This window comes from Chanodichthys erythropterus, chromosome 3 (genome assembly GCF_024489055.1).
Source record: "Chanodichthys erythropterus isolate Z2021 chromosome 3, ASM2448905v1, whole genome shotgun sequence".
Lineage (NCBI taxonomy): Eukaryota > Metazoa > Chordata > Actinopteri > Cypriniformes > Xenocyprididae > Chanodichthys > Chanodichthys erythropterus.
Genome location: NC_090223.1, coordinates 8,855,170 through 8,878,916, shown reverse-complemented (window position 1 = coordinate 8,878,916; position 23,747 = coordinate 8,855,170). Strand labels below are relative to the sequence as shown.

Here is a 23,747-nt window from a genome sequence, read left to right as displayed (position 1 = left end):
TTTTGGTTTGAATGTTAATTTTTTGAAAAAACAGGCTTTGAATTTAATACGACTACTCCAACAAGGTTTATACAATTTACACCAAACTTTTTTAACTTGGTGCTAATACATTGAAGTTGTTTAATTGCAAACGCATTTTGGATATCTCGAATGGTTCGGCCGTGGCGAGGCAACGAATTTATAGCATGAAAAGGGAAACAAAGTGTTATAACTTCTGCATACATTAATTGATTTTGATTAATCTTCGGCTGTGTCTTCGTTCTACAAGGCTGATCACAAAGATGTGACTATTGTGAGTCAAAGTTATAGCGCCACCAAATGGCAGCAGAAAATGTTACTTTCAGCATGCTTTGAGATCGCCATCTTATTTTTACCCTATTTGCTTCAAACTTCATTTAAATAATGTCAAAACATGTCAGATGTAGACCTTTGGAAAGAATCGTGATATCTCAAACACAGTTGCCATGGCAACGCATCAAACTTTAATATTTGTTTTGAATGCTTTTGAGACTCTTACCATGCTTCAAATTGTTTGAAACTCCACACACACATCAGGATTGTTAGCCAGTAGACATGGACAAAGCCTTAGAAACGGGCAGGGAGGAGGGGCTCTATAGCGCCACCTTATAGTGCAGTAAATGTGATGTGATTTTGACATAGTCCTTTTAAGCTTAACTGTTTTAAATGGCCATTGTCATTTAAAACAGTTACAGTTACAGTGCACAGTTACCCTGAAGCCACCAGGGTGGCGGTGCCACCGGGCTTTGGCCCGTCATCGCTGCTCGCAGCTATATTTATTATTATTATTTTATTTTATTTTTTGTCTTCCGGGACTTTTTGGGGGCCTTAACATGCTCAAAAACTCTTGAAAATTGGCACACACATTGGAATCCGCGGCCATTAGGACGCTGCAGAGGCTGGTACCTTTGCGTGGCAGGGGGGCTCGACAGCGCCCCCTTGAAAAAAGTCTGAAAATTTGGTCCATATATTAAACACGCTTGCACGTATTAGTATGAAACTCGGTACACATATAGACCTCATCGGGCCCAAGAACTTTCATACTCTAAGTTAAACGCCACCCCAACAGGAAGTCAGCTATTAAGGGGTTGTTTGAAAAACGCATGCTCTGGAATTTGATATACTCCTCCTAGGCGATTAATCCAATCACCACCAAACTTTTACTTTTCACCGATTTGCTTCAAACTTCATCACAATAATGTCAAAACATGGCAGATGTAGACCTGAAAATGTGTCTGTGATAAATTAAATATTGTTGCCATGGCAACATGTCAAACTGTAATAATATTCTTGAGTGTTTTTGAGGCTCTTAAGTCAAGTCAAGTCAAGTCACCTTCATTTATATAGCGCTTTTTACAATGCAGATTGTGTCAAAGCAGCTTTACATTGATAATTGGTATATAATTTTTGCTTTTAAAGGATAGTGTCAATGCAGGCAGATCAAAAGCACTGTTGAATAAATGTCAAGGATACTGTTGAATATCAAATGTCAAGTCAAATTAAATTTAAATTAGGGCTGCATGATTAATCGGATTTTATCACGATAACGATATCTGCTTCTCTCAATTGATTTTAAATAATCGTTACGATATTGGCCCGCTCTATGAAAATGAACATAATTTGGAAATATTGGAAGTAATATTAGGAATTTCGCTGTTTTATCTTTTGAAGTTCCTAAATGTTTTACCAGTTTTCATAATGTTGATCAGCTAGAAATGATTTTTCTTTGCTTTACGAATTTGCCGGGCAATTTGAATCTGGTTTGTCTTATTGCAAACGAACTGTGTTGCTTTAAAATCTAATGTAAATACATATTACAAAGCGCTCACCAAAACCATTTTTTGTATTGATTTACCATCTAACGAAGTTATCATTTGTTGGTTAAATTTAAGTCTTTGTGCCACCTACAGGCCTTTTGGGTGAAGTGTAGGTTGGTAAAGAACTTGCAAAATAGCCATAGTTACATTACTCTTTTGATAGAATAAACATGATTAAGAATCGTGATTATAATTTTGAGGAAACTGTGGCACTGGCTGTCGTGTCGATGATGTCTTCACAATGGATGATCTAGTCTCATCTGGAAACGGCCCAGAATCCGGTTGGCTACGGTAAACCTCGGGATAAACAGAAAGACTAATATTAGCGTAGATGCCATTCTTTTTCTGATGTAACAAGTACATCTGGTGTTATAGGAAGTGTTCCTGGTTCCGGCTGAACTAATTTATGCAGCCTAATAATCCTTTAACGGATTTGTTATGTGTATGCCAGGTTAAAGAGATGCGTTTTTAGGCTAGATTTGAACTGACAGAGTGTGTCTGCATCCTGAACAAAACTGTGGAAGGTTGTTCCACAGTTTAGGTGCCAAATAGGAGAAGGATCTACCACCTGCAGTTGATTTCGATATTCTAGGTATTATCAGCTGGCCTGAATTCTGAGATTGCAATAAACGTGAAGGACTATAATGCATTAAGAGCTCGCTTAGGTACTGGGGGGCTAAACCATTTAGTGCTTTGTAAGTAATTAGCAAGCTTTTAAAATCTATACGATGTTTAACAGGAAGCCAATGCCGTGACGACAGAACTGGGCTAATATGGTCATACTTCCTAGTTCTAGTAAGGACTCCTAGCTGCTGCATTTTGTAGGAGCTGTTGTTTATTTATCAAGCGGGAGGAACAACCACCCAGTAGAGCGTTACAGTAGTCTAACCTTGAGGTCATGAACGCATGAACTAACTGTTCTGCATTCTTCATTGAGAGCATATGTCGTAGTTTAGATTATATTTTTAAGATGGAAGAAAGCGGTTTTACAGATGCTAGTAACATGGCCTTCAAATGAAAGATTGGTATCAAAGAGCACACCCAGGTTCCTAACTGACGACGAAGACTTAACAGAGCAGCCATCAAGTGTTAGACAATATTCTAGGTTATTACGTGAAGAATCTGTTTTTTCTGAATTTAGTAGTAGGAAATTACTGGTCATCCAGTTTTTTATATCAGCAATGCATTCTGTTAATTTTGTGAATTGGTAAGTTTCGTCAGGGCGAGAAGAAATATAGAGCTGAGTATCATCAGCATAACAATGAAAACTAACGCCATGCTTCCTAATGATATCTCCCAAGGGTAGCATGTACAGAGTGAAAAGCAATGGTCCTAGTACAGGGCCTTGCGGTACTCCATATTTAACTTGTGATCGATATGATATCTCATCGTTTACTACTACAAACTGATAACGGTCAGATAAGTATGATTTGAACCATGCCAATGCAATTCCACTAATGCCAACATAATTTTCAAGTCTATTTAAGAGAATATTGTGATCGATAGTGTCAAATGCAGCACTAAGATCCAGTAACACTAATAGAGAGATACAACCACGATCTGATAAGAGCAAATCATTAGTAACTCTAATGAGAGCAGTCTCAGTACTATGGTACGGTCTAAATCCTGACTGGAAATCCTCAAAGATATTATTTCTTTCTAAAAAGGAACATAGTTGCGATGAAACTGCCTTTTCTAGTATTTTTGACAGAAAAGTAAGATTTGAGATCGGCCTGTAATTGACTAATTCTTTAGGATGTAGTTGTTTTTTTTATTTTTTTTTATAAGAGATTTAATAATAGCCAGCTTAAAAGTTTTTGGTACGTATCCTAATGACAAAGATGAATTAACAATATTAAGAAGGGGATCTATGACTTCTGGAAGCATCTCTTTCAATAGCTTAGTTGGTATAGGGTCTAACATACATGTTGTTGATTTTGATGATTTAACAAGTTTAGACAATTCTTCCTCTCCTAAAGCAGTAAATGAAATGAATTTTTCCTCAGGGACACTACCAGGGATGGAAATTAACTTTTTTGTTTCAAGATTTCAAAATCTACCAGCCACTCAATGTTTTTACCAGCCACTTTCTTGTTTTTAACCGACAATGTGTAACTGCATGTGACAATTAATACTACAAGATCTATACTTAAGCAGTTTATTTAATCTCAAGTTTCAATTAAATACTGACATTTTCTCTTTCTCTCTTATACACACACAAACCATGAACTGATATACATTTCAGTACTGTTCGTTCAAACAGTACTTCATACATCCCAACCTGCAAAAAGTCATTTTCATCTCCCCCCCCCAAAAAAAAAAAGAGGAAGGAGCTATAAGCTATAGGCATATTTAATTGTTTAAATATGTACATTATTTTTACTATTTATATAAGCTGCTTATACTATTTATGTAAACTGCTTTTATTTATTTTCCATTGCAACTTTAAACAGGTCTAAGGAGTTTGTTGTTTTCATGTAGCCTTGGCAACTAGCCTGAATAATATGCACATGAAATGAAACTTGTCAACTCACCTCACTGATAATTGATTGGTTGATTTGCCGAAAAAGGCCATTCGGGATGCTCTCTGTCTTACATGCGCTTCGCACACACACGCAAGGTCTCTCTCTCGCTCCCTCTCCCTCTCTGCCCTGCGCGCGCTAGTTTGAAACAGTCTCTATGCGCGCTCTTGCTCGCTCGCTCTAGATTCCGGGAGATTTTAACTAATTTGCGGGCATCAGGGAGCCGCTATCAATATGCGGGAGACTCCCGGAACTTCCGGGAGACTTGGGATGTCTGGTACTTTCCCCCATCCATAATCGCGCGTCTAATGCGAATGAGTCTGAAGATTTTAATATGAATAAGATATGAAATTTAAAACATGCAGACAAAAATGGTAAAAACATTTCTAGGATTGACAACAGCAGTAGTAGGCTCATTTGTGCTCCTCCATCATTATGAGTTTGCATTGCTGATCTAAAAATGTTAAAAAATAAAATAAAAATTATAAAAGGCTTTTTAACAAGTTCAAGTTTAAATTCGACCGATTCGACTCTGGCTTTGGAATTTCAGATTGGTCATAGCATCATTTCAGATGCGATGTGTCCGAAGATTATTCTAGTTGATTCATTATTCTGTCACAGACTTTTTTAATGCACGTTTTATACCTAATTAATGTACTATTAGTTTCTTCTCTAAATGTGTTTCCATCACGTTTTATTTGCATTTTATTTAGTTGAATAAAAAGTATCCATCCCAACGAGTGTACGAGTTACATTTATGCACATATTGTGCAGTATCTTATAATGTTCAGATGTAGCCGGTTTTTTTTTGTTGTTGTTGTTGTTTTTCAGATAACCTATATGACTCATTTAAAATTCTGTACTACTTACATTACTTCATGCATAAGTCTCAGAAATCCACTTTAAAAAATACGGTCAAATGCAATAGATCATTGTTAAGACATGGTAATGGACTTTCTTTGTCCATTTATTCCGCTTCTTAATGATTTTAGTAGTAACATTTAACATAGATAGGCTTTAGCAAGTTATTGACAACATTATTTCTATTATTTATACAGACGAGCGTGCGAGCCTTTAAAAGTATTTGGCTGCGGACAGATGCGTTCGGCGTGTGCACTGCGCACTATCTAGTGGACTTTTGTTTTCAAGCACTCAATTCACTTTCGCATGGGCTGGTTTACACACACACGGTCCGTGCCATCATGAAAATTGGGTTGCACGCAGACGGGGAGTGCGGACGTCCAAACCGTCTGCGAACCCTCTGATGACGAAAATTACGACTTCAACTCTCCTCGGCGCTCTCAACTTCCAGGACGCGCCGCGCTGCTCTCGCCGGAGCTCGCCGCCGGCTCACATTGAAAATGAATGACTTCCTGTCACTTTGACGCTCTCGCCGCCGGCGGTGTGAACACAACGCGTGCGATGTAACGCCACATTTTTTTTGAAGGTGTGCCTCCTCTAAAAGTGTCCGCCGTCCAGGTGAAACAGTATGCTATTTTTATTTACCCGCCACGGTGGCCGGTAGGTGAAGCCAGTTTACCCGCCACAACACAAAATCACCCGCATTTGGCTGGTGGCGGGTGCTAATTTCCATCCCTGGATACTACAATGCAATGTCTGACACGATACTGTAGTAGACGGTAGGGCTGCAACGGTTAATCGCGATTAATCGTTTACAAAATAAAAGTCTGTGTTTACGTAATATATATATGTGTGTGTTCTGTGTATAATAATTATGTATATATAAATACACACACATTCATGTATATATTTAAGAAAAATTTTATATTTATATATAAAATATTTATGTTTATATGTAATATAAAATATATATAAATATATATATTTATAATACATGCATATATTTCAAAACTTTATACCTGTATGTGTGTGTATTTATATATACATAATTATTATACACAGAACACACACATATATATTACGTAAACACAGACTTTTATTTTGCAAACGATTAATCGCGATTAATCGTTGCAGCCCTAGTAGACGGTTGCATGGTTATAATTTTCTCTCTAATATTATCAATCTTGCAAGTAAAGAAGTTCATAAAGTCGTTACTGCTGTGCTCTTTGGAAACATCAGAAGTTGAAGCTTTATTTCTTGTTAATTTAGCCACTGTATCAAATAAATACCTAGGGTTGTGTTTATTTTCTTCTAAGAGTTTTGAAAAATAGGCAGATCTAGCAGTTTTTAAGGCCTTTCTGTACTCAATCATTTTCTCTCTCCACGAAATGCGAAATACTTCTAGTTTTGTTTTCTTCCAGCTACGCTCCATTTTTCTGGCTGCAGTTTTTAGGGCCTGAGTCTGCTCACTGTACCATGGCATTGGATTAAATTCCTTAATCTTTTTTAAATGCAAAGGAGCGACTGAATCTAATGTGCTGGAAAAGACAGAGGTTTCTGTTGCAACATCAAGGTTTTCTAAGCTTACTGGTATGCTAAGGCGATGAAACTGATCAGGAAGGTTATTTATAAAGCGATCTTTAGTGGTAGAAGTGATGGTTCTACCATATTTATGGCAGGGAGGCAGTTTAGCCTCTTTAACCTGTTAACCAGCACTGTCATGCCGACGCACCGAAGCTTCTTTTTTTAAATTAGCTCAAATTTACTGTTAGATTCAATATAATTACCTTGACAAACTATACATCATTAAAAAGATCTAAGACTCAAGCTTCAATTTGTAATCTTTATTTTACACTCAACATCGTATAGTGACCGTTATTTGTTAATATGCGTCGGGAGTTATGAATATGAGAAACAGTCATTACCTTTTCATTGAAATATGAGCGTCAGCTTCAGCCATTGAAAAAAAAACTCTGTACGATCATCATGAAAAAAACTCCACAAAATAACATCCCTCGGGGCTTTTAGCTTAAAAGCATGCACATTTGGAGAAATATTGATGGACTGTCATACGTTTGTCAATTTTCTATACAGAGGAGTCATATTTATTAAATTTTTACCCAAAACGCGCTGTTTTCATCATATGAGCGCTGCATACACTGACTACTGTGTGTCCAACTCATACCCGAAGCCGGAGGGCGCTCTGTGCACCTTTAGTCCACAAATAATACATCATGAACAAGAGGCAGTCATGTGACATACACGAAACTAACAGAGGCTACCAGACGTCGCTATAATAATTGATATAAACATACAGAACGTAACTTTTGCAAGTAATAAATACACGATTGTGACGATATGTGGTTTATCTGTGTTCTTCACGCCATGTCAGGTATTCATAATAGTAGATAATATTTATAATGCAATGCTAATCGAGATAGCTTTTCTCATTGTGCAGAATAGCCTAAAATGATATATTTTCTGTCTGATTTTTGATCCAAAGCCACATCACATCAAAGAAGGTTATTTAAAACAATCGACTAGTAAGTTTGGAGAAAAAACGTGGTTTTAATCTTATAAATTGTTGTTTTGTTGGTGTGCTAAGCTAATATGCTAACGAGCCCAGAGATGCACCTGTTCTAATCTAAAGCTAATGCAAATAAATAATTTTTAATAGTAAAGCTCACTTTTTTTCTCTTTTTTTTTCAAAGAAGGGCATTAGATACAGTTTGAAAGAAGGTGAAGTGAGAAGTTTGGTGAATGAAATGAGGGATTAAATCATCTTGAATAGAACATCAGTAATTATAATAGAGACAAAAGAAAAGAATAAGAGCCATAAGCTGGCTGGAGAGGTGTGAATGTGTTCAGGGGAGACTGAAACTGAATGGGGCACTTAGCACCACAAACAGAATATCGACAATACCCTTGAATAGATGACAATAAACATCAGTTAAAATTTTAGAGTCCTTTCTAAATAAAGTCTCATGACATGGTCTTGAAAAACATGTAATAAAACTGAGTTTTAAACCTATCATCATCAGATTTGAAATATAACATGGTCAGACATGTGGCTTTAGCTGCAGTGCATTTCTAGATTGCCACAAGGCCAACTTCACTTTCATTTTCATAAATATATTTCATAAAAATAAATTTCTAATAACTTTTCAAAATTTCAAAGCTATTTTAAACTATTTTCTTCTTTGTGACAATAATTAATTATTAGTTTACCATAAACTGCAAAGTGTCTGCTTTCAAATGAGACCTTACTTATGCTTTTAGTGCAAAGGGTTCATGAACTGTATCTGTTTTAGTTTGGGTATGTCATTTTTTTAGGATTTTCCAAAAGCGGGGGTGCTGGCTAACAGGTTAAGTAAATGTAGTATACATGAGACTAGATAATGATCTGAGATGTCGTCGCTCTGCTGCAGAATTTCAACGGCGTCAATATCGATTCCATGTGACCATATTAGATCTAAAGTATGATTACAACAATGAGTGGGTCCTGACACGTGTTGTCTAACACCAATAAAATTTAGAATGTCCGTAAATGCCAATCCCAATGAGTCTTTTTTTATTATCTACATGGATATTAAAATCACCAACAACAAGGACTTTATCTGCAGCTAGTACTAATCTGATAGAAAATCAGCAAATTCTTTAATAAAGTCTGTATGGTGTCCTGATGGCCTGTATACAGTAGCCAGCACAAATGTCAACTTACATGTTATGTAAAGCACCATCACTTCGAAGGAATTATATTTGAAAGACTTCTGACTAATACTGTAAATATTACTATAAATTACAGCAACACCTCCCCCTTTGCCTTTCTGTCGAGGATTGTGTCGATAATCATAACCTGGACTCATTTAAAGTAGGTGTAAGAGTTTCTATGTGTTGGGATTTATCTGACTTCTGTAACGTGAGGCAGCTAGCAGACGGTCGGTTTAGCCAGTCTGTCTGCTTCCTGACCTGGGCCGTAGTTTGTCATGTTTCAGCTCTAAGACTATGAGCCATATTACTAGAGAGAAGAGCAGCACCATCCCTGGAGGGATGAATACCATCTCTTTTCAACAGGTCAGGTCTGCCCCAAAAACTTTTCCAATTATCTATGAAACCTATATTATTCTGCGGACACCACTTAGACAGCCAGCCATTGAGTGATGATAATCTGCTAACTATCTCATCACTCCGACGAACAGGAAGGGGACCAGAGCAAATTACTTCTCCTGACATTGTACTTGCGAGTTCACACACCTCTTTAATATTAATTTTAGTGATCTCCGACTGGCGAAGTCGAACATCATTTGTGCCGATGTGAATAATAATTTTAGAGTATTTATGATTAGCATTAGCCAGCACTTGAAGAGTTTATTTGCAAAAACAGATAACTCCATTTTTATGAATTCTCACAAATCATGTTTTTTTTATTGTGCATTCCAAGTAATAACAATCAAACTGCAGTTGGGCTGTTTTGATTAAGTAAAGATAACTCTAAAAAATACAGGTAAATTAAAAAATTAAAATTCAGTGAAAGTATGTTTTATATATATATTAAAAGTTTGTTTTTTAGCAAAAGCAGATAACTCCAACAGTCGTTTTTTGGCAAAAGCAGATAACTCCACATTTCATGTTTCATAGTTAAACAAAACCCAAGTAATTGCATTTAAAACACTCTCAAACACACATGTGCACACAAACGCACACACACACCCACCCACCCACGCGCGCGCGCACACACACACACAAACAGATCGGCACACATACACACACACGCACGCCCTCTCTCTCGCTCTCTCTCTCTCTCTCTCTCTCTCTCTCTCTCAAACACACACACACAGATCGGCACACAAGTACACACACACACGCACTCATCCACACACGCATGTGCGCGCGCGCGCACACACACACACACACACAAAAGGACAACCAATTTTTCAGCATGTAAGTCGTGTATGGTGTACAAGGACTTACAGGAGTCGAAATCATAAATCCTCGATCACTTTTAGTGAGCTTTGATAAAACTTCCCTCAGCTAGCACGTCTTTTTGAAGTGACTAGAAGCCTTGTCACCTGACCTGAATACTGCGCGCTGATTCGCTAAAACGGACTTATCGGTTTCTGTACACAAACAACAAGGGCGCTTGTCGGCTTCTGTTGTAAAACGTGAACTTGCGATGCCTGAAAGTGGACAAAACCGGCTCTTCTGACAAAATGGATTTAGGGTACAGAACGTGCTATATATGGAGAATAATGCACAACACTTAGTTCATTTTTTTTAAAAATGGCGTTTATCGGTTTTTGCAAATGAACTCTTCACTTTTAAATTTGCTTTGATGTCAGGTGCTCTGGCTCCCGGCAAACATGTGACTATGGTGGCTGGTGTCTCTATTTTCACGTTCCGTGTAATAGAATCGCCAATTCCTAGGGCACTTTCAAAAGGACTCTCAGTGTGTGCGGCACTGAGTGGGGAGAACCTGTTTGATGTTCTTATTGGAACGGAAGAGTGGTGTTTTCCGTGACTAGGCCGCCTCACCGTTACCCAAGTGCCCTGCTGCGCGGGCTCTACAGCCGGAACCGAACAATGTACAGAGTTCACTAAGCTAGTCGCATCCAAAACAGTATATGAAGCCCCTGCATTCTTACTATCCTCGATTAAAGTTTGGATGCGTGTCTCTAATTCTGAGATTCTCTCTGTCAGCCTGACTATTTCCCTACATTTATGACATGTAAATCCCTCATTGCTGACAGAGAGGGCTATGCTAAACATGTGACAGATGGAACACGATATAACACTGGGAAAGGATGACATAACTCACCGTGTTTGTAGACTGATCCGAGTTGCCACAGCTGTTTGATGAACGTGTTGGAAGAGGAGCGCGCAAGACTGATGACAAGTTAAACAAGCTAGCGAGATGCAAACACGTTGTAACAGCGATTTAGATTCAAAGATTACAAGTTGGCGACGTCAGATTAATGTGGTGGGCAATAGTATATATATAAAGTAATGATAATATAAGCAACAAAAAGTACGAGATTCAATAAAAGTAAGAGAAAACAAAGCTATACGGAGATACAAAACACTGAGCAGCGAGGCAGACAGGAGCAATCGAGGCACTACTCTCCAGCACAATCTTAACATGCTTTAAATTGCATGAAACTCGACACACACCTCAATATTGTCGTCCAGTAGATATGGGCAAAGCCTTAGAAACAGGTGTGTAGCAGGGGCTTTACAGCACCACCTTTTGACAACAGTGGGGGGGTTAGTTTAACCTACTGTCACCAAACTTGGTACACTTATTGTTCTCATTAAGCCAGACAACTTTCTAATTTACAGTCATTAGCTCTGACCAACAGGAAGTCAGATATTTTGGATTGAATGTGGATTTTTCAAATACTCAAATTTTTATTTTTGCTTGTAACTTCTGATGGGTTTGTCCAAAAATCAATTAATTTTAATTTATTAAAATTAATAAATTTGGTCTTTGTTAGATTCGGGGCATCATACCGAGTTGATTGTTATCCAATTTTCCCATATCGTCCATTTTGGCTTTCGGCCATTTTGAATTTTGTGCAAAAATTCTGCATTTATGTAATTCTGTATAACGAATTAGCATATTGTTACAAAACTCTGTATGGGTCATCAACACAATGCCCTGAAGGAGCCTGAGAAGTTTTGGACCAGCGCCACCTAGAGAATTATATATGCTTATAACTTTTGATCTATTCGACTTATTTACATTGGATTCATATCCTTAGCGAGTGTCATTGTCACCTCATTCTGACCATACTACGTATACTATTAACTGTGATAGTCATGAAGTTGTAACTCCATTGTGGATGTGCTCTTCCTGTAACAAGATGCTAAAACACGGGTGCACAGAGAATTTACAACATTCTTTTACAGTAGTATTCTCATAATTTTATGAAGCCTGTATGATAGACTGCATATGTTGCATTTAACTGTATTTTCTTTTTTTGAAGTGTCTCAATCATATTTCAAACATTTCAAACATAATTCAAAACCATCATGGCGAACAGTGTGCATCTGAAGTGTCTCAGCTGAAGGAAATAATCCATTGTTTATCGGCTTTAATATACTGGCCAAATTTTCTAGTCAGACTAGTAACAATAACATTAAAAATGAATATATATCGTGGTGCACACTCTTACACTTAAAGAGACAAAACTATATTTTAACACTAATTTTTAAGAAATCTTTAAAGGTGAAATGTATGATTTGAAAAATAGTCTTTGTAAATGTTTGGGCAAATAAAATATCACTGTATAAAAGACAACCACGTCCAATTGTCTTTTAAAAGTTTTATTTTTCTTGCAAGAAAAAGGGCAAACTTGAGATACTCAAAGGGTTCATGGGTTTCAAATGCATCTCCTGTGACCACTTGTATTTGGATTTCCTATTATTTTGTCACACATTTCACTTTCACTTTCTGCACACAAATACTATTGAATGAACAATCTCATGTTATGCAGCTTACATGAATCAATATAATATAATGTTATAATATCATTCTGTTGTAATACAATGTCCTTTAAGGGGGTGGGGTTGTCTGTGCCATCTCCCGGAAATTACTTTTTGCAGGGTGGGATGCCTGCAATCGTTTACATTCACGTAAGACAGAACTGTGTTTACGAGGATACTCGCTGAGACAGGCATTTTGACATAATTTTGTGGGTATGTGTCAGTTCATTCACAAAAAGACGCAAAAGAGAACTCACTTTAATGGTTTAAAACTGCTAAAACGTGTGCAAATGATAAACTTTCACTCTATGATAGATAAACTTTGTAATTTAATGTTATATTGTTATATTAACTGGTCTGCACTTTACCAGATTTCACCTTAAAATAATTTGCCAAAAAAGGATGTTTGTATGTGTCTGACAGTTCAGTAAGCTTTAAGGCTTAACTGACAAAATGGCAAATAGCAACAAGGCTTCTCAGCACAGCACATTTAATTGGATATTTGGGCTGTCAGTAATTTATTTGTTGTAAGGTCAACTCTGATACCAGTATCTGTTCTTCTGATATAGCTTGCAGATGTCTGAGCATGTCTATGAGAAGTTCCTTGCTCCAGAAGAGCCTTTTCCACTGCTTTCACAACGAGGAAACTTCAGTGAAGATGCCACACTGGATATTAGCGACTTTGGGTGTCAGTTATCGTCGTGTCACAGAACAGACCCTTTACGCCGCTTTCACAGCAGCAGGTAAGTGACTGGTGATTAGGCAGTAGTTTATTAGTAGTGGACAAGGGAATACTAATATACACTATATTGCCAAAAGTTTTGGGATGTCTGCCTTTACATGCACATGAACTTTAATGACATCCCATTCCTAATCCGTAGGTTTAAAATGGAGTTGGCCCACCCTTTGCAGCTATAACAGCATCAGCTCTTATGGGAAGGCTTTCCACCAGGTTTAGGAGTGTGTTTATGGGAATTTTTGACCATTCTTGTAGAAGCGCATTTGTGAGGTCAGGCACTAATGTTGGACGAGAAGGCCTGGCTCACAGTCTCCACTCTAATTCATCCCAAAGGTGTTCTATCGGGTTGAGGTCAGGACTCTGTACAGGCCAGTCAAGTTCCTCCACACCAAACTCGCTAATCCAGGTCTTTATGGACCTTGCTTTGTGCACTGGTGCGCAGTCATGTTGGAACAGGAAGGGGCCATCCCCAAACTGTTCCCACAAAGTTGGGAACATGAAACTGTCCAAAATGTCTTTGTATGCTGAACATTAAGAGTTCCTTTCACTGGAACTAAGGGGCCAAGCCCAACCCCTGAAAAGCAACCCCCCTCCAACTTTACACTTGGCACTATGCAGTCAGTCAAGAACCGTTCTCCTGGCAACCGCCAAACCCAGACTTGTCCATTGGATTGCCAGACAGAGAAGCGTGATTCGTCACTCCAGCGAACATGTTCTCCATTGCTCTAGAGTCCAGTGGCGGCATGCTTTACACCACTGTATCCGACAATTTGCATTGCACTTGATGTAAGGTTTGGATGCAGCTCCTCAGCCATGGAAACCCATTCCATGAAGCGCTCTACTACTGTTCTTGAGCTATTCTGAAGGCCACTAGAAGTTTGGACATCTGTAGCTATTAACTCTGCAGAAAGTTGGCGACTTCTGTGCACTGTACGCCTCAACATACGCTGATCCCACTCTGTGATTTTACTTGGTCTATTCCTTTGTGGCTGAGTTGCTGTTGTTCCCAACTACTTCCACTTTGTTATAACAGTTGTATTGTTGGAATATTTAGTAGTGATTTGCACAGGTGGCAACCTATCATGGTAACACGCTTGAATTTACTGAGCTCCTGAGAGGGATCCATTCTTTCACAAATGTTTGTAGAAGCAGTCTGCATTGCCTAGGTGCTAGATTTTATACACCTGTGGCCATGGAAGTGATTGGAACTCCTGAATTCAGTGATTTGGATGGGTGTCCCAATACTTTTGGCAATATAATGTGTGAATATGTGTACATTTATTTATTTATTTATTTATATATATATATATATTAGTATATTATAGGGGTGTAACGGTACACAAAACTGACGGTTCATTACGTACCTCGGTTTTGAAGTCACGATTCAGGCGGGTTTGTTACAGCAGGGGGAAGAAAACTAAACATAAAATTGCTTCTTTTCTAAAATTGCTTCTTGTTTACTGAACAAATTGTGTCTCTGTCTTTAAATAAATTAAATTTTTTAACTAAAAGTTTAAGGATAAAAACAATTATGTCTGCTAAGGCTGTAAACTATGTATGGAGCCCTTAATTGCACATTACTGTAATATTAAAGGTTAACAACAGAGCCCAAACTATTAGCCTAAATTTAGAAGCTATTTATTTTTAGAATAATAATCAACACTCACATAACAAATTGTATGCAAACATGTAAGTGTCACAGACACGCCAGGCTCCAGCATCCACCAATCACAGCGCACACCTTCCCCTAAGTACTAATCACTGCCACCTGCATCTCATCAGTGCACTCATCACCAGCACTATTTAAGACACTCACACACAGTCACATTGTCCGGTCTTGTTTGCGTCAAGGAACTTACCTCTATGCTTACCTCAGGGACTCCCATTGCTACTTACCTGTCTCCTGTGTCTCCGCACTACTTCCTGTGCTCCAAGTCTGTGTGAGTGTCATCCGCCAGCTTTGTCTCCAGTCTGCTACTGCTACAAACCTGCAAACCACAAAGGACAGTATTATCACCTATTCATTCATCATTCACGTCCACAACCACTATCTACTCACCTGTTGTCACTGTAACCTCTGCTTGTGTCCAATAAACTACCTTAACTGTTATCTTCTGTCTCCGACTGGTACATATGTGCAGCTTACTGTTACAATAAGGCAGTGTTTGCATTAACTTCTAAATCTAATTATAAAATTCTTTTTACTCCAATTTGTTGTTGAAATATAATCATTTATACACAGTGACTGTCATTTTCATGACAGATTTATTTAAACATATATTAATCAAGACATCACTAACAGGTTAAGTAAAATATAATGAATATATAGGCTAATAAATTGCACATTAAGCGAAAGTGTTCATTTCTCTTGGTAGCTAACAAGCTGTAGACACTGAATTGCTTTTATGAGGTAAATGGTACATGACAATGTTTACAAGCTATTTCATTGACGTCTTTGTCGTAGAAACACTGAGCAATTACACATATGTTTCAGTAAGTTGTACTGTATCTTTCAACACAGACCTACCTTCAGATGTTCATACAAGTTTATTCTGTAACTAGTATTAAAGAGGAAGAGATGATCGACTGGCGACTGTACAGTGATCTGTCATGCCACATCAAAGAGCGTCAAAATGGCATTTATTGATTGAATTTCATGATAAAATGGACAGAATTTGAGTAATGGGGCTTTGTTTCTTATCGAAAGTAACAAAACACAGAGCTTATTGCGATTATCGGTGGTTAATGGTGGTTAAAAGTGGTTAATGGGCTATACAACTCTGTACACATGTACCGAACCGAAAGAAGCGCACCGAAAATTTTCGGTATGAATACGTATACCGTTATACCTTTACACGCATCTCTTTCATAGCTTAGTCAGTATAGGGTCTAACATATATGTTAATTTTGATGATTTAACAAGTTTAGACAATTCTTCCTCTCCTATAGCAAAGAATGAACGGAATTGTTCCTCAGGGGTTCTATAACACAATGTCTTATGCGATACTGTAGTAAATGGTTGCATGGTTAAAACTTTCTCACTAATAGTATCAATCTTACAAGTAAAGAAATTCATAAAGTCATTACTGATGTGCTGTTTGCAGGACTCGAAATTAGCTGTTTTACTTGGTAGCTCCAAAAGTTTTAAATCTGCATATTTATAAAACTTACCTCGAGGGCATTTTTTTATTATTATTTTTTTTTTACCTTTTATAAAGGGCTTTTCCCCTAATCTTATTAAATGTATGCTTCATCTTCCATTTTAAATTCTTAAATTGGATCAATAAATTCAATTAAAATAATAAGACTGTAGGGCTGTTACCAGTCAAATTAAATCATTTACACTGAAAAATTACAACTGAATTAAATAATGTAGATTGTTTTAATCTTTTTTGAATATAGAAATAAGAAATGGTGAAAAGAATGATACTTTTAAACATGAAACTAAACCGCCAAAAGGTGGCGGCAAGTGACCGTCTTAAAGTGCCCCTATTATGGTATTTGAAAGGTTCCTAATTTTGTTTTGGAGGTCTCCTGCAACAGTTTTACATGCATCCAAGGTCAAGAAACACTTTCATTTTCTCATAATATACATTGCATATCACCACATTATTCAATGATTGTAAAACTTCTCGATGGATGAATCATTCTCTCTAAATCCCTCCTTTCCAAGAGCCTGCTCTGCTCTGATTGGCCAGATGGCCCAGTCTGTTGTGATTGGTCTACTGCTTACAGCGCAAGTCAGAAACAAATGCCCATTACCATAACTGATTCAGCTCTGTATGCTTGTTAAAAACAGTAACGATGGTGTCAATTTTACCATATAAATCTGAGCCCAATGATGAAACATTAGAAGAAATAGTTATTCAACCCGAACCTCCATCACAAGAACAACTTGAGCATGAATTTCTCAGTGTTACACTACTCAGTTTGAGGTACATTATGAGATGTAATTCCTCTACATCAGCATTAAAGGATTAGTTCAATTTGAAATGAAAATTAGCCCAACCTTTACTCACCCTCAAGCCATATACAAGTTATGAAGAAAGTGTAAAATTTTGTCAATTACACTTTTTCCGTTAGTTTAATAGGGAAGGTGCATGATGTAGAGTAAGCTTTGTGAACTGCAAGAGTCTGGCGGAAGCTCGATATTCGACTCCATAACTTGTTTAAATATGGATATTTATTTTACACAAACGCATTGTTTTGCTTCAGAAGGCCTTTATTAACACTCCAGAGCTGTGTGGAGCACACATTTATGATGGATGGATGTGGATGGAAGCACTTTGTTTAGCTCATACTCTATCACTGCCATTATAAAGCTTGGATGCGTCAGGATATTTATTAATATTTCTCTGATTGTCTTTGTCAGAAACAAAGTCATATACATCTAGGATGGCTTGAGGGTGAGTAAAGGTTTAGCTCATTTTCATTTCAAAGTGAACTAATCCTTTAACAAGTGGATGATTAATTCAAGAATGAGGCAGTTTATGAATGGGTCATTGAGTCTTTGACCGATTCTTTCAAAATACTGAATCATTCAGTAATTAAACATGATTGTGTTGTCATGAAATGTGCTATTATTATGCTGTGATCTTTGTTTGAAACTATTTTCACTGCTGAAACAGAACAAAAAGTCAATATTGCATCTAAAATGTAAGTGATTTAATTATAACTACTTTTTACAGTTTATTGAACTGTTGTATGAAATCAGTGACATTTTCTATCGTGATGGTTTTATTCAGGATATTCAGAAAAACTGTACTCTTGGTCATATAATGTTGCTTAACTGAATTATATGTTATAAATATAAAACCTCAAGTGTTAATGTCGAGCCCTGTGTAACAGTGTTCTTTTCATCTTCTCTCTTCAGCTCTTTACATTTTGCGCACTACTTAGCTCCCTGTCACGTGACAGTGGAGCGCAATGAAAAGGAGTGATTGATGCTAATATTAACCAACCTAAAATCTGCTTTTAACTTAAGAACGTAAAGATGAAGTTTAATCAGTTGTGATAGAACAGTGGACCAGTTACTGAATCAGCTCACAGCAGGCACATACTGTGTAGTAATTAGCGAATGTTTTGTAGAGAAATGAAAACAGGTCGCACCTCAACAATTATTTGCACTCTTACAAATGCTTCCAAATATATATTGAGGTCACACGCATTAACCCTCTGGAGTCTGAGGCTGATTTGGGGCCCTGGAGAAGTTTTGACATGCCCTGACATTTGTGCTTTTTTCAGTTGTTCATAAACATATTAATGGAAAAAGTGTCATTACACTGTATTCAGCACAAACTAGGCTACAATAATATGTGAGGAACATGTATGTACATGTTTGTGTTTTTGAAGGAATAACATTTATGCGTGGTTATTGAAAAAACAAAAAACTTAAGTCACTGAAATAAGGCCAAAAAAAGTATAGTTAATCTGTGTTTACAATACTTTAGGGTATTGGAGGTTGTAGACTAGAGTTTTTGCTTCAAAATTATATAAAAATTATGCTGCCTACTCCTTCATATAAAACAATATATTGATTTAGTTTTTGTAAGACACAGAAAAATATTATTACAATATAAAGTAATGGTTTTATATTATACTTTAAAATATAATGTATTTCTGTGATGCAAAGAGTCTGAATATAGGCTTTTAGTTTAAAAGCATGCACATTTGGAGAAATATTGGATTCTCATATTCTTATGTCAATTTTCTATACAGAGGAGTTATATTTATTTAATATTCATTGTCATAACTATGAGCGCTGGTGTTTTCAATTCATCCTTGAAGTCGGAGGGCGCTCTTTGTGCATTTTTAGTCCACAAATTCATCTAAAAGAAGAAGAGGCTATTCCATGAATGGAGTTTCCAATTCATACTGTAGCCGGAGGGCGCTAAAGAAACAAAAACTAATCTAAAATTAATCTATAGAACAAAAGAAAACAGGAACTAACTGAATATCTTCTAGAGCTCCCTAACCATGACTTTTACATCCAGATAAACACTTTTCAAGACAATAAATACATGATTGAGATGATGTATGCATGTATTGCCTCTGAATTTGCGTCTGAATAGCGCTGGCTCCGTGGGCGTGGCCGCATTAGCGGATAATGAGCTGAATCACGGACTTCTCACATGGCTCTCTTTTCATACAGATTACATAAACAAAGAAGGTTTGTTTTCGATTTGACTTACATGATTTAAAACCTGACATCTTAACGTTTTTTAGACATAAGTTTAATTTTTCTGTGATTAGTATTCACTAAGTTAGTTCATTTTCTGAGAACTATCAGATTGGACTTCGTTCAGAGGGAGAGGAGAAATCATGCATCATGTTAGTTTTCTTTATTTTACAAAAGGCACAACATTGTGTTTTTACTCTGAGTGTATACAAATAAAAGAAGATTCTATAGTTTCAATTGATATATTACTTATGTCTCTATGACAAAAAAATTGAGTATTTTAAGTCTGTTTTGCTGCAATGTGAAAAAAACCCTGCAAAACACGCCGGCGCGTTTTCAGACCTCAGAGTGTTAAATTTAGGGAGCATATGTGACCAAAATTGTCACAATTTCAAACCTTGTGTTTGGAAACATCTTAAGTTGAAGTTGTTTCTTGATAATTTTGCCACTGTAAATAAATATGTAGGGTTGTGTTTGTTCTCTTCTAACAGAGTTGAAAAGTAAGCAGATTAGTGGTTTCTAAGGCCTTTCTGTATGCAGTAACACTGTCCTTCCACGAAATGCAAAATACCACTATTTTTGTTTTCTTACAGCTGCGCTCCATTTTTTGGTCTGCTCTCAGATGGCATGAGTGTGTTTGTTGTACCACAGTGTCAGACTATTTTCCTTAATCTTCTTTAAGCGGAAAGAAACAACCATGTCTAAAGTGCTGTAAAAGAGAGAGTGAATAGTTTGTGTTGTGAGTTCTTCTAAGATATCTGGTATGCTGAGGAGTTGAAACTGATCAGGAAGATTATTTACAAAGCAATCTTTAGTGGTATAAGTGATAGTTCTGCCATATTTGTAACAGGGAGTTGGTTTTGCAGCCTTGGCTAAATCATGATCTGGAATGTCATCACATTAGCCCAACCTAGTTTTAGCCAGGTTTCTGTCAAACACAACACACCTAGGTTATGATCTGTGATCGTATAAATTACAATAAGTGCTTTTGTAGAAAAGTATAAGGGGCCGTGTAGGCCATAATTATTGAAAAGCCTCTTACAAACACTACTGAAATGAAAAACATTGATCAACCTTAGTGAAATTAATTCATATGCATTACTGAAAAGCCTCTTATAAACGCTAGTAAAACAAAAAACATTGATCAACCTTAGTGAAATTAATTCATATGCATAACTGAAAAGCCTCTTATAAACACTAGTGAAACAAAAAACATTGATCAACCTTATTGAAATTCATTCATATGCATAACTGAAGCCTCTTACAAACAATAGTGAAATGAGAAACTGATCAACCTCGGTGAAATTCATGCATACGCATTACTGAGAAAAGGTTTCAGTTGATGATGAGAGCTAATTTCACTTGAAAAGGAAGCTGTGGCCGCATTTCCTATTAACACCTTTACGTTCAAGGATCGGCGACGGCCTCATGTGTGACATTGTTTACATTGATCGCTTGTTTACAATACATTTTATCAAGTAAAATGATCAAGTTGAGTGAAATTGATCAAGTTGTGTGAAAGATACAACAATTCTGATTCAACCTGTACAAGCTTTATACAATCAAGATAACTTTATAGTAGTTTTTTGTTATTCTGTTTGACCGTAAACAATTTCCTAAGACAACAAAAGGAAGGGGGCGTCCTTACCTTTTTGTGTCGTGGAACTGTAATGTTTACCAGTATAATGGTGACATCAACGTTTTTTCCATGGGAAGAGTCCATTACACGATTTCCATAGTAAATATTTGTCCAAAAGCATGCAAACTGCTTTTGAATATATAACTTCTATTGTTTACATCCTGTAAGCTCTATTCATGGGTGCGCTGTCATGTTTATTCGGCGAACTGTCCACATCTAGCGCTTTATTCAAAGAAATATAACTTATCACTGTATTTAGTAGAGTGTCTGTAAATGAATGAGAACAGCCCAGAAGATGTCCGCTGAAAACTGGACACATATACATGTATAAAAAAAAGTTGACAGGTGCTTTCAGTGACGTGTGATTGCACACAGGCAAACGTAAGTGGGGAAAAAAGTAAAAAGACAGAAATGGCAAACTATTGTGTTGTCCTGTAACGTTAGCCTATGCAATAACGATTACGCCAATGTGTTGATTTGCGTAACAATTTGCTTGCAGAAAAAAAAATATAAGGGACACACACACCTGCTGGCCAGTAGCACTTGCACTGCTAGCATAATCTCGCGTGTAATACGTTCGTCAGCCATGGATCAATGTCGTGCACAGAAGTTGTTTTCTCCTGCTGCTGCATTGGAAGAACTTATGCGAAGCAGTGATGAAGAAAATGTGGATTATTCGGAGGAGAGTGCTGTATCTAGCGTCTTGATTGCAGTCTTGGTCATTAGCTGCTGGTGTAAATGTTCAATAAGGGTAACAATAGAGTGGATATGATGGTAAATTGCTTTGTGTAAATGATCCTTTGCGTTTGAATAGAAAAATTGTAAACTGATGTAAATCTGCCATCAGGGTAACAACAGGGAGGTATTGTTGTATGTAAATGATCCTTTGCGTTTGAATAGAAAAATTGTAAACTGATGTTAATCTGCCATCAGGGCAACAACAGGTTGGGTATGGCTATATGTTGCTGTATGTAAATGATCATTGGAATTTGAATATAAAATGTACGATTGTGTAAATGTGCCATCAGGGCAACAACAGGGTAGTATGGCTGTATATTGCTGTATGTAAATGATCCTTGGATTGCATTTTTCTAAACTTTTAAGAGGAAAAAAAAATACAAGATATAGTATATAAATTGTGCTTTGTCATATTGGAATGATAAAATGTATGGAAATGATCAAATAGACTTCTTATACTCAGTGAGTATAAGTGATTATTCACAGTGAAAGGTGGTTACCAAGTGTCCCTTTGGCATCTCCAAGTGGCCTTTTTGGAAAGGTGCCTAGACACGCACTGAAATAAATGGTTGTGTAAAATTCATTTTTGCTTGTATCACCTTCAAATTTTAAACATATATTGATTAGACATACGGCTTTAGTTTGCTTATGTTTCCAGGCCTTTGCATTTTTCATTTGCATAAACAGTTCTGTAACAGCACGCTGTTTCATCCCACTTTCAGTGTTAATGGCTTCCCATTGTTTGGCTTCCTATACAACTGGGCCATTGCCTAAATGAGTTTGTGAGACATGTGTCAAGTTAAATGGAAGTGCGGCTACAGCTTCCCTTTTCAAGTGAAATTAGCTCTCATCAACTACTGAAATCTTTTCTCATTTCAGTTATGTGTATGAATGAATTTCGCTAAGGTTGATCAGTTTTTTCACTAGTGTTTGTAAGAGTCTTTTTCAGTAATGCTTATAAATTAATTTCACTAAGGTTGATTAATGTTTTCAGTAGTGTCAGGGCTTAAAGTTTTCTGGCATTGTGCTGGTTCTCCAGTGTGCGGCGTTACGCCTGTTTCACACATAATCCGTCTGCAGTGCGTATGCGTTGCGTATTTTTTTACGCACCCATGTTAACGGATTAGAGCGTTCACACTGCACGCGGTTGCGGTCCGTCATTGCGTTCCAGGAGCGGTGCGTCTGCAGCAGTGCAGCAATCGTTTACGTACCGAGTCTATTTTTGCTGTGCTGCAAGTGCAGCACAGCAGATTGTGTGTGGGCAAAATGAGCATGGATTGACCTGAAATTGTAAAAAAAAAAAAGAGAAAAAAAGAAATTATGCACATTTAAACTATTTTGTACATTTAGTACATTACATAAAGAATTTTTTTTTTTTATGATTTAACGCCATGCCAGCAACAAGTTATATTCATGCCAAAAGGAAACATTTCAATTTCACAGTTCAGTTGTATCATTTCAAAACAATTATTTTATTTAAAAAAAAAAATGAACAGTGTTTACTTGCATAATGCGATCAGATATGTTTTTCCCCGTTGGAGGGAAACTCGCATCCCAGCAGGCAATGACGTGACAGGCGGACCTATTCAAAAACAAGGTGACATGGATGACACTCGTCTTATCGTTGAGGTGGAAAAACATAAAATTCTGTATGACCCGCAGAATGTATTGTACAAAGATTTGAATGCGAAGGAAAAGGCATGGGAAGCAGTTTCGTCGGCTGTTTGTGTCGACAGTAAGTTTTCAAATCTTT

The 23,747-nt window shown here is 37.0% G+C and overlaps 1 protein-coding gene across 1 annotated transcript in view; it reads left to right on the top strand.

Annotated features, from left to right (window-relative positions):
- fam199x (family with sequence similarity 199, X-linked) overlaps window positions 1-23,747 on the top strand; it is a 116,765-nt gene that overhangs the window by 34,339 nt on the left and 58,679 nt on the right. The window contains exon 2 of the mRNA XM_067362999.1: window positions 13,270-13,443. Coding sequence (XP_067219100.1) covers window positions 13,277-13,443 — 167 coding nt within the window. The 5' untranslated portion in view covers window positions 13,270-13,276. The remainder of the gene's footprint in view (window positions 1-13,269; window positions 13,444-23,747) is intronic.